This window comes from Centruroides sculpturatus, unplaced genomic scaffold, assembly GCF_000671375.1.
Source record: "Centruroides sculpturatus isolate CEXI.00-Female unplaced genomic scaffold, Cexi_2.0 scaffold1248, whole genome shotgun sequence".
Classification (NCBI taxonomy): domain Eukaryota; kingdom Metazoa; phylum Arthropoda; class Arachnida; order Scorpiones; family Buthidae; genus Centruroides; species Centruroides sculpturatus.
In genome coordinates, this window is record NW_019385387.1 from 236,941 (window position 1) to 249,990 (window position 13,050).

Genomic DNA, 13,050 nt, shown 5'->3' on the forward strand with positions numbered 1-13,050 from the left:
TTACGTATTAGAAAACGGACTTTTCCGCCTCCGTTCGACATTTTGCTGGTTGTTAAGTCGGGTTCAATTCAGTCACTTCGGACTAAATACACAGCACAGTCTTCTTGCCGTATGGGAGCCGCCATGTTTAATTCTGTGGTTTCTAGCGGCCGGATCTCGAAGCTGTGTATTCCGCTGTTACTTCGAAGCTTGTACTACAAGACGAGATATCGCGTAGTACATCCTGTTAATATACTTTATTACTGTACAATAAAGCGAATAATATCATCCCACCGGGCAAATGATTTCTTCTACCGGTAGGATGCTTTCCATTCTATCATTAACGCGTTAACCTACTGCTCTGAGATATCTGGGATTGGATTCATGCGAGCAGTTTTCCAGAAACTTTTCATGGGATGACTGCCCGTTCATCTCCCGGCCACCATTTTAAGTTTAGCCCAGTGTTTTATCAATCTTTTCTAATAGTGGTACTCCAACTCGGTAATTTTTTCTTGACTTCTTTACACTTCACCCTTACTTCTTTATATACTTTAATATATATTAATATATAATTTTAATACAGGTAAGAGGAAAAATTTTAATCATCATATTATTATTCTGTTTGTTCTAAATTAAAATATTTGATTTGGTATTGAACTTTAATTTTTATCAAGAAAATAAGATTCAATTAAGAAAATTCATTATCACTTTGAGTTAAAATTTTTCAAGTACCGGAGAGCGTCATTTATCCGAATCAATTGGGGACTGGGGTTGTTTGGATAACTTATTTTTCGGATTACCGATTATGTACGAAAAAATATATTAACNTTAAATATATTTTTAACACAAATTATCGTCACGACTATCAATGGAATCATCGATACGACGAAACACGTTAGATGGCATTACCAGTTGATTGCAGTCGGAGTAAACAAAATGGCGGAAGAGGGTAGCATTCCTAAAAAGAATTTTGCAGAATATATCTTTTCTAAGTTGCCAAAATTAAAACCTTTTACACCAGAAAATGTTTACGTTTATTACGTTCCTTTAGCGGGAGCTTTTAGTTATTCAGCATTTTCTGTAACCGTTTTTATTCCTGATGTTTCATCCAGGTAAATTCTTTTCTACTTATAAATTTCACATTTATTAAATATATATTATCAAAATATTAAAATTAGATATTTTCATTTAAAAATTTCGTGTGAGAATGCTGAATTTCAGCATTCTCACACGAATATTAATTATAAAAACAGGTATTTATCTATATGAGCTTCTGCAGAAGCTAAACAAATTCCTAAGCATGTACACAAATTAATTATCAAGTTGGGAAATTAATTAAACAAGCATTCATCTTTATTTCAAACTGTGGAACAGAATCATTTTTTTATGTAATTTTAATTAAGATAAATCATTAAATAAATTGAACAGATATGGTAATTTAAAATATAAATTGTGTTTGTGTTTGCTCAAAGAAAAAATAGGATTTAGTAGTTGATGTTGTTGCCCTCTAGATAAATAGCTATAGAATAGCATCAAATACTAAATCCGTATTCCTTTCGGTTTCGTAATCCTAATCTTTGGCTGTTAAAATGTCTTTTTTCCCCGTCTATAGTATGAAATGAACCTCGGAATTTTTACTTTTATTTTGTAGTATAGAAAAGGTAAATCAATAGACCGTAACCTTGACTTTCACTTCTCAAAAATTAAACGTATTAAATAATCTTTACGTGTAATTCATTCTTATTTTATCCTAATAAAAATTTATTAATATATGCATAATTTAAGCTTTGTAATATTTTAATTATTCACATTACACATGTTTGAGAATATTAATTCCTATTTTTATTATTTAAATCTCTCTTCCGTTCGTAAACGTCTTAAAGTCGACAATATATAAACGGGAAGGAATGTCGAAAGTTGCATTACGGATAATAATATTTCGTAAAAACCCCAATATTTTGCTGCAGTTGAAAATTTTCTTTTTTTTGTAATGTTTTCATTCACAAAATGTCAAAGTTTGAATGAAAACATCTTGCCAATTTTAATTATTGAATGTATGGTTCGGTTATCTTACGGCTCTTTTTATGTAGCTGAAGATTAACCTTTAAAAATATTTACAGAAATTAATTATGCAGTTAGGAAAAAATGATTATGCTTTAATGCAGTTTATCTTTAAATTAGCTTTTAAAAAAATAAATAAAAATGATGTTGAGTAATTAGTTTTTAATGATAAAAAAAATATATGCATAATACAAGAGACAACAGTTGATCATTATTATTATTCTGATGCAGTTTTTAAATTTTATTAATTGAAGATTGTTTTGTAAATTTTATATTAGGCTAAAACTTCTATAAAGAATCAATTTACAAAATTTTAATTTCTTGCTTTTATTTTATTTTTAATTGTTTTTGAAATAGTAACAATTATACAGAAGTTAATAGAAAATTTATTGTGCTACTTAAATAATTTGTAACAAAATATTCTTTGAAAATAATTATAAGAAAAGTATGTTTTTATAATTCAGAACTTTATTCACAATTTTAAATGTAAACATATTAGGAATAATTTAAAATTGTTTTAATATTTGATTAAAGTGACTATATTTAAATTCTGTTATTGTAAAATGAAATTTTGATTTGGAATATAAAAATATTTAATTACAAAAATACTTTTAAAATTTTCCTTACAAAACTTTATGTATTGTATCTTTTAATACTTATTAAGCTCACTTTAATCTATGCTTGAAAAATTTTTAAAAATTTGATTTGCATCTAAAGAATTATTACTATATAATTTTAACATAAAAGATTTTTTATTTGTGTAAACCTTCCAGCAGGAGCATCTAAATGTTTACTGTCAACAAGCATGCATTGCATGTTGTTTAATACTATTTCTCAGAATTATTATTTTCCATTTTCATTAAATTAATCATACTAGTATGATAGTAACAAATGCTTAATCTTATTTGTCAACAGAGAAGTGGTAAATGAATTCTGAATTCACTTAAAGACTAATATAAATGTCTCATTACACAGGTCAACAGTGGTTTTGGTGCCCAGGTATTTTGAGCTGATTTCATATGAATTTGATGTCTTGAATTCAAATATGGCATTAGTTTTTGCCTAGGAGCTCTAATTTTTAAGATATAGCATTTTAGTGAAATATACGTTTCAATATCTTAAGTTAAATCCATGGATCAAGTAAAAAAACTAAACACGGACTTTTTATTATTATATTATGCAAATATTATTCTATACAAAGATAGAGGAAAAAGTCATCAATAAAACTAAACAGTTACACATTGAGGAAGCTTCTTTTCCGTGACTTTCATGAATGTATTTTGGAGCAATCCCTTTTTAAACTCCAGCAGTAATCTGCCGTCATATGCGTATTCCATCTTCCTTGGTAGCGGTCCTCCATAGTTTTAATATCCTGGTGAAATTTTTCACCTTGTTCTTCACTAGTGTCTCCTAAATTTCAGGAAAACGGTCTAAGTGACTGTGTAAATAGTGCACCTTAAAGCTCATATTACACCCAAGGGATTTGAAACTGTTAAGCATCTCGTTTGCCTAGAAAATTTCTGACAACTTCAACAAATGAAGTCCAGGCTTTTTGTTCAGCTTCATTCATCGAATTGACGAAGGCAAGATCATTAATGAGTTGTCTTATTTATGGGCCATCAAATATTCCTGCTTTAATTTTTCTATACTTAACTGAGACATAAGAATTTTAGAAAGGCTTAGGTGGGGCATAGCACAAATAAGGTTGGGAAACGCCGATCTAGACACTGCACGGCTAGAACTTACAAACTTACTTCAATCCTAGTTGAAGCATTGAACGTCAATTCATTACCGAATGCTTACTTCATTTGGTGGATTTACCTGGAACTAACTGGACAGCAGACTAACAATGGGGAAAAAATACAGGAATCAATTCTTGCATATATGATTTAGAACTGTACAAACTGGAATTAGAGCTGCACATTTCATGTAGCACTGTACATTAAAAAAAAAAGATCTAAAAAAAGTAGAGCTGATAGAGAAAAACTGATTTCATATTTGGATTCAGTGACCCAAATATAGCTAAAATCAGTTCTAAAATCCTAGGCACCAAAAAAAAATTTTTTTTTGTAGGCTTGTGTTATTTACTGAATAAGAAATACCAACAGTTGTTGTTGTATTTTTAATTCTCTCTGCTATATTTTTATTTCAGTAATCATTGAGGTATAAGTTTGTAACATCCTCATAACATTGATTGTCATCATCTACTTGATCACACAATATGAATTTCAAAATTGGTGGAAATTATTAATAACTTTTATAATATGTATTATGGCTTCAATCGTCATTAACAGAAATTAGGTAACTACAGCATATATTACTGCAAGAACATATTACAATAAATAAATAGTTCATGTCGGATGCACCTGCTGGGTGGTTAAAACTTATCTATTTTAACTAGATTAAATGCTGGTAATAATTTTTCTTTCCAGATTATTTTCGCGTAACAGTTTTGCAGTTGCCAACAGTCTGTTATTTAATTCACATTTGGGTTCGGGGTTATACTTGTATAATCGTAATCACATGCAGAAAGCATCTACTTACTATCGCATTATGTATAGTGTATATGGAGCTCTATTGTTTAATTTTGGATCTGTGCTGCTTTGGGCTGTTACAAAGACATTATTGCCAGAAAGTAACATACTCCGGACAATATTTGCATTATCAAGCTCCTTTTGCATGCTAACAATTGGAAAAGAATATTTAGATTTCGTGGACAATGAGAAGAGCTCAAGTCCATCTCTCTAACTTCCAGTAGCAGTTTTAAACTGATGCAGTATTAAGAACAAAACAGCAACTAATTAGGGAAAAGTAATATTTCTTTTAACCAATAATAATGTCTATACTATGTTTTGTTTAATTAATATATTTTTGTAATAAGTATATATAAATAGTTATTGTTTGATATTTTCTTTTCACATTATGAAAACATTTATAGATATACTAGTCATTTTGTATTAGTTTTTATTTGCTCATTCTTAACTATTTAGTAAAAAAAACTTTGTAAAGTGACATGATAAAAATAGATATTTTTCCGAATTTGATTGGTAAATTACTACTTAAATATTTATTGTATGTTTTTTCCAAAAGAAATTATGTACAAAATTGTGCTTTGTAGAATTAAAAATTACTTTTATTTCAAATAAAATAAACATAATTGAAAAATTAAATGATATGTATATAATAAAAAAAAAACCAAAGCAAAATACTATGCACAAATTACATATAACTTTTGTTTCAAATGTTACAATGCTTCACACTTGAAGGATTCTAAATCATCAAAGTAACTGTGTGTTAAAGCAGCTTGAGCTGAGATACGTTCTGCTGGATTGTAAACAAGCATTTTCTGTGGGAAAGAAATATTATCATTATTACGAAAGGAAAATTTCTTCTCACTCGTATAATAAATATCTACTGACCTGAAGTAAATCAACTCCACTAGTATCTAGTTGAGGTACATTTGTCGTAAGTATATTTTGTTTCCACCTGGGAAAAATAGGCTTATAATCAGGCATGTGAGAAACTCCAGGCCATATATCTTCAGTTGGAGTACTTAAAGTTCTGAAAAGAAAAATAATTTTTCAAATAATTCAAACAATTGTGTAAAAAAAATCAGGAATTTAAAATTGTACCTAAATATCCGGAAAAGCTGATCAATTTCAGAATCACCATGAAAAAGTGGCCTCTTATTAGCCATTTCAGAAAAAATACATCCAACGCTCCATATATCTACAGGAGTAGAGTAACGAGGCGATCCCAAAAGAACTTCAGGTGCTCTATACCAAAGTGTCACAACTTCGTGTGTATATACTCGTACAGGAATACCAAATGCTCGAGCCAAACCAAAGTCTGCAATCTTGATCATTCCTTTCTGGTCAATTAGTAAATTCTGTGGTTTCAAATCGCGATGAAGAATTCGACGTTGATGGCAATATACTATAGCTTGTAAAATCTGATGCAGATAACTCTTAATAGGATAAAACAAAAAAAATTTTTCAATTAGCTTTATTAAGTAAAATTTATATGCAGATTAATATTAAATTAAATAACTGAATGCATATATTAATTAGTTTATTCTATAGATCATAAAAACTGCATCTAACATTTCTCAAATAAGATGGTAAAATTTTGGCATTATTTCTTAGAAATTAATGTTAACAGAGCAACTAAACACAGGAAACAATCTAGAAAAACAGAAAAGGATATATATATATGCATTATATTTGGAAAAGATAATATATACCATAAATATGATGTGTGTGTATAATACAATAATATTCTGTGCTAAAATTGGTATTTAGGAAGAGAGTATTTAAGCCATAATGCTCTTTGACACTTAGCCCAACAAAATATTTTACTGTATTCATTTAAAATAAATAAAAACATGCATTATACTTTTTAATCGGGAAAAGATGAGTTTAAAATATTATTGTGTATTTTAATAATAATCATAAACAGCTTTTGATGTATGAATCATTAAACAACATTTTTATTCGAGAGTTGGTCTATTTGGGAAATTCATTAGCCTATGGGAGATAAAGAAAAAATATTACCCCACATCTTATATAAGACAGCTTCTAAAAAGGCTAAAACTTCATACATGCCATGAAATATCTTTAGCATATTTTTAAGTTTCAACAATTGAGTTCTTTACTGAAGTGTGATCATTTACTTAATAGAATTTTTTATAAATATATAATATGCAATAATTTTTCTAAATCTATGGATAAATTATATCATCCATATGTAGTTAAAAAGTTAAACTAGACATTAAAACCTATACAGTGGGTGATTGGTTAACAAACAAATCAGATAACGAACAGTTCACAGAACAAACACAAGAAGCGATGTAAAATAATGAATACCGATTGGTCTTCTCTCTCATCTTCAGGCAACAATTCGAAACTTTTCGGAGTGCGGGAGACGTCGCCATTGACACTCAACCTGGTATATACTAATCGGATAGAATTTCTCCGAACTTTGAAACTCTCCCTTATAATTCCAGTTTTTTTTTTTATTTTTTGACAAATGATTCTTTTATAGAATTTGCAAGACTGTCGGGCGAGCACTCATTAAGTTTTACATCAGTTTTTATTTTTGAAAGGTGAGAATATAATAGCAAAGGTAGAGAGTGGGCAGACGATGTCTGATGTTGTTGGGCATTATTATGGCTTGACAGTAGGTTGCAGTTCAATCTTATGTAGAAAAGGTACTATATAATCAAAAATACTCAAGCAGCTAAAGGAGTAACAAAAATCACATCTGAGAAATAAAGAACATTGAAGAGTTCATAATGGAACGTGAAATGGTTCTGATGACAGAAGAACGCCAAGAACTCTTGAATGAAGAACAACAAGAAAGTCAGCGAGATATGTTGTCTTCTGAAAAAAAGAATAAATGTCAATATCTGCTATTAATTTAAACATTTTTTTGAAGAAGTGGGAGGATGTCAGAACAGTGGTCTTAGAATGGCATTCAAACCAGGTTGAGGTTAATAGTCTTAGGGATCTGTACAATTACAATGCTATTAATTACTTCTGAAAAATCCTGGAGAGAGAAAAGCAATCGATATTACACAGATTCTTTAACACCCGCAAACATAAAAAAGCATATATACAGTCTTGCATTTTTATTAGTCATATGTATTTTTATTATTACATATAAATAAACTTAGTAAGAAAGTATATATATTTTTTATTTTTGGGGGTCTCCAGAATGAATTAATCAAATTCCCATAAAAACCTATGGCAAATCAATAATCAGTTAACAAACAAAGTCTTGGAACAGATTGTGTTTGTTAACTGATCACTCACTGTATTATATCTACAATGTAACATGCTAGAATTTTCTGTTCTGGCAGATTTCCATTTTATAGTGGGTAATGTTATTTAGAACTGTTTTTCCTTCAAAAAAAAAAAATAGTATTTTGTGTATCAAACATATTGAAAATACTGAGATGTCATAGAGGGGGAAATCTAAAACCCAGTACCCATACAAATTAAAAAACATTCTATGACTGTGTGTGTAATGATATACTGATGTCTGGCTATTATGGAGGAAATGGAAGCATTTTGCCCTAAAATATTTTTCTCAAATAAAGATTCATTATTAAATAAATCTGATACAATGTATTCCAAACTTATACAAATTATATTTTTAGAATGCAAGTTTCCCTAAAAACATGTACAATACTATTATTAAACTTATTCTAGAAAAATTAAATACTTATTTTTTTCTCAGGCAGTTGGAAAGAAACATTGGTTTTGTATTGCTATATTTAAATTGTCTGAAAAGTAGCATCTTAAAGAAAATAATAGAATAGCTCTTGCTAATGCAAAGTCAACCCTGATTCAAATTTGCAAGTTAGCAGTTAAATCATAATACTGTTTTATACTGAAAAATTCCACTTTATTCAGATTATGTTAAATCATTGGTACCTAAAAAGTTCTGTTTCCAACTTAACATTTTATGTAGCAAATAATTTTGTTCCAAATATTCATTTTCCATTTTGTAGAGAGTCCATTTTACATGATTATAATATGAATAAATATTTAGTAGATAAAAACAAAACGTTTTTCTGAGAAATGGACTGTTAAGCTTATTGAAATGGAATGTTTCAGAAGAAAAGTCTCAGTTAAGCAAAAAGCATTCTGAATGTCTTTTTGAAATTATTAAATGGAAATTGTAATCACTTTGGGACTCACCTAAACTGGTAACATTATGCAAAGTAAATATGATGATAAAGTTAGTCAATGAAACCAGAAATTTTTAATAATTAATTGNGACATTTCTAAAATTTAATTTGGAATTGGTCATTAAATTTAATACAAGATGGCAGCATAACCTCTAGTCAGATTAATTAATTTCTATTTAATTACAGCCTTTACATACCCCAAGAATTTGGTATATCGTTTGGTGTGCTTATTATATAACGGACTATGGTTGTTGATGTTTATATGTAACATGTGTGAACACAAGTTTGGAAAAATATGTGATCACGAGCAACAATAAGACACTAGTGGAACGAGGGCTAAACACAGACTGATGGAGCAAGCACACAATCCGGGACTTCCCCTCTCCTCATCACTCGTTATGTGAAACCTCGCTCGTTAAGCACGTCATTATTTTACAATTTGTTTTGCTTGTTATTCAAGGTTCCCATTGTACTGTTTTATACTGAAAAATACAACTTTATTCAGATTATGTTAAATCATTAGAACCTAAAAAGTTCTTTGTTTCCACTTAATATTTTATGTAGCAAATAATTTTGTTCCAAATATTCATTTTCCATTTTGTAGAGAGTCCATTTTACATGATTATAATATGAATAAATATTTAGTAAATAAAACCAACTGAAGGCTTTTCTGAACAATAGACTGCTAAGCTTACTGAAATTTGGAATGTTTCAGATGAAAAGTCTCAATTAAGCAAAAAGCATTCTGAATGTCTTTTTGAAATTATTAAATAAAAATGGAAATTGTAATCACTTTGCATAATGTTATCAGTTTAGATGGGTCCCAAAGTAAATATGATGATAAAGTTAGTCATGAAACTAGAATTTATACTAATTAATTGTTTTAACATATCCTTTTAATAATGCATGAATCTGAGCACTTATTAATTATAGTTATTATTAATTAATTAAAAAAATTCATTTGTTATTGTTTTTGCCTGCTACCAACTTCGACAACATGCATAATGCCAGCAATTAAAACAGGTTATTTGCTCACAATACAAGTTTAAAGTTAATCATTTTAATTATTAAGACTGATGATAACTTCTTTTCATGCTAGCCATATACTGAGGCTGTTAAATAGCATGAAAAGAAAAGAAAACTATCTAAATATAATGATACCAATGACTGCATTCTGATTACAGTAAGCAAAGTTTTTATAGTGTATTATAACTTAAACATTTTGGAACTTGCTAATTTTAATAATATTAACCAACTGATAATATTATCTTAGATTACAATAAGTAGAATCTACTGTATGTATATATAAAAATTTAAACCTTGAGCTTAGATAACAAAGCTAATAACATCCCAATTAATTGTCTTACAAATTTGAATGTCATTTACTCCAAGTACTTATTAATTTGAAAAGACCAATTAAAAAATTTTGAAAGAAGAAAATAAATAAAATTTTGAAAATTTTAGAATTGAAGTGTTCAGTTAAATAATAAACACCAACTGTACCAGAAAACTGGAACTGTACATGATAAGAATTACATCTCATATTCTGAATCTCTTTGCTGGAAATATCGAATTGAGGTGTAATTCTTATTGGTTAAATAAGTTAATTTTCTAAAATCTGTGAAACTGTATACAAATCCTAGCAAATGCCAGTTTTTTATTTTAATATATACTGTATTTAATATTTACCTTAACAAGCATCTTATCCATATACTGCCCACTAGGAATACTGTCCAAATATTTTTTTAGATCCATTGATAAATATTCAAAAACCAAATGCAGCCGATTTTCTTGCATAAGTACATCCTGTAAACTGAAAAATAAATATTTGGTTAGACAGATGATTATTTTTACATATATAGGCTATGTATATAGAAATGCAATTAATATCATTTTCCCCCTTACATTTTAAACTGTAAAAAATGTTTAATATATAAATACTTTTATTTATTATTTTAATTTTACTAAACATATTAACAATTAAATAATTGAATGTATAGTAATAATCTAAAGATAAATAAATTTACCTTAGAAATAAAATTTCTCTGAAAGTTAAATTTTTTTACAATTCACATAATTTTTTATGTTATATATTAGAAAAAATTCACAATCAATCATCTTAGTACCCTAGACACTGTCATCAGATTTTGTTGTTCACATAATTGCAAAATAAGATTGCATTTTGGGAGTGGGTATTTCTTTTATATATATACAGTTATTATAATGAACACTGGCTACAGACTATAGTATTCTGCTCCCAAAAAATTAATATTGTTTTCATCTACATTTATTAAATAATAATACTTGTATTCATATTTAAATTTATTTTTATTTTAAACTAGATTCTATTGAATTAATTTACAAACAATATTGAAAAGATATTAACTTTAAGCTGATTTACCGAACAATATTGCTATGATTCAGTTCTTTCAACAATGAAATTTCTCTTATGGCTGTAGATGGAACACCTTCATCTTCACTTTCCAATCTTATTTTCTTTAATGCAACTAATTGTCCAGTTCTTCTGTTTTTTCCTTTGTATACCACTCCATATGTTCCTTTTAGGTTTATATTTATTAATTATTAATAATTTAATTTATGAATTTATATATAAATTAATACAAATTTACCTTCTCCAATCTTCTCTACTTTTATATAATCATCCATTTCAAATCTCTAATTTTCTTTCTCTTCAAATTAAAAACACAAATATTTTTAGTAAATACCATTGATAATGCATACTGCTTTAAATTTATTAAAGAAACTATGAAATCAATGGCTGACTGAACTTAATTACCTAACATTATTATTATTATTAAAAATTTGAACAAAATTAAAAATAATTTTTATTTACACAAACTTTTGATCAAAAGAGCTCAGAACTTTCTAAAATTTATTCAGCATTTATCATATTTACTTCTAAATATGAACCAAAATCTAAACATTAAAATCAGTTAACTGAACTTATTTTTAAATTGGATATGATAATTAAATATGAAAATTTATAAAGGTTTATAACTTCCTACTTTAACATTTTTTTTTTATTTTGAAAAAATAAAAGAAAATATCTAATCTGTATGCATAAATTGTCTCATAACCTGTAATTATTAAAGGATGTGCCGAAAGCAACATCTATAATTACCTAAAAATAAAAACTAAAATTTTCTTAGGCATAGTCTTTCTTAAAAATAACCATGGAATTCATAATAATGAATTTCATAGTTATTTTTATCATTTCAATCTAAACATCAATTGTTTTGCCACTACACATTGAAAACATTCAAAGAGTTCAGAATTATTTTTATAGAATTCCTTTAAATATGTTTTGACAATTTTTAAAATAACTTAATTTGATTATAATATTTGTATTTCTGAAGCAAAAAGAAATTTATTCAACCTATTATATATTAATGTATTGCAATAATAAAAAAATTTGATAGAAAATGCCATTGGATTTTCTTATCAACAAATTTCGTGATAAAAATCAGTAGATTATTATGAATGATGATTCTTATTTATTTATTCCTATTTTTTATTGAGATTTTTGTGGCAAAATATTTTGAAAGTCTTTAGAAAGCAATCAGTCATTAGTTTTTGTGATCTGAAGATTAAGAACTGTTTTTGTGCTTATTGCTTTTGTTCTGTTATCTAATTAGTTCTGATAAATTGCTTAAGAGCTTGAAGATAATCAAACACTTTACTAACCAAAATTATTACAATATACAGATAAATTTTTATGGCATTTACTTTGCATAAATTAAATTTTGATAAAAATTTAATGCAGTTTGCTTATGGCATGCAAAATTGGTCATTGGCATTATTCAGACTAATATTTTGGACACATACCAAGAATTATTAAAATAATCATCGTGATGCTTTTTTAGAATACTTTTTTCTGTATTTCTAGAAATCTCAATCATACAAAATATTGTGACAAATTATGGATCATGTTCTATTGTTATAAATTAAACTTGATTATTATTAAATTTAATGTATTCTAATTCAAGTAGAAAGAAGATAAAATTATTGAATTTGCTTTGACTCAAATAAAATAAGATGATAGCAAAATATGAAATTCAAAAATTGAATTAACAAATAAGAATTATTCAAATTTTTAATATCGTTAATATAAAAAGCATTTAATCAGATTTTAATTGCAAAGTTATACATAGAAGCTGTGAACCCAATTTAATATCCAAATAAAATTATCACTTCAATGAAATCAAATTACATAATTATAATAAATCTTTTCAATTTAATAATTTTTTAATTTTACTCGAATTCATTAAAATCATTCCACACCATGAAAAAACAAT

The 13,050-nt window shown here is 27.3% G+C and overlaps 2 protein-coding genes across 2 annotated transcripts; one reads left to right on the forward strand and one right to left on the reverse strand.

Moving 5' to 3' along the window:
* The first annotated feature begins 879 nt into the window (after positions 1-879).
* LOC111638404 lies at positions 880-4,880 on the forward strand. Its single transcript, XM_023384110.1, has 2 exons — positions 880-1,091; positions 4,473-4,880. Exons 1-2 carry the CDS (start codon positions 916-918, stop codon positions 4,786-4,788), a joined length of 492 nt encoding a protein of 163 aa, XP_023239878.1. The 5' UTR covers positions 880-915; the 3' UTR covers positions 4,789-4,880.
* A 114-nt stretch (positions 4,881-4,994) lies between these two features.
* Positions 4,995-11,443, reverse strand: LOC111638403 (cyclin-dependent kinase 1-like). Its single transcript, XM_023384109.1, has 6 exons — positions 11,365-11,443; positions 11,136-11,292; positions 10,424-10,547; positions 5,673-6,007; positions 5,460-5,601; positions 4,995-5,386 (listed from the first exon to the last, which is right to left on the reverse strand). Exons 1-6 carry the CDS (start codon positions 11,399-11,401, stop codon positions 5,285-5,287), a joined length of 897 nt encoding a protein of 298 aa, XP_023239877.1. The 5' UTR covers positions 11,402-11,443; the 3' UTR covers positions 4,995-5,284.
* Positions 11,444-13,050: the final 1,607 nt, after the last annotated feature.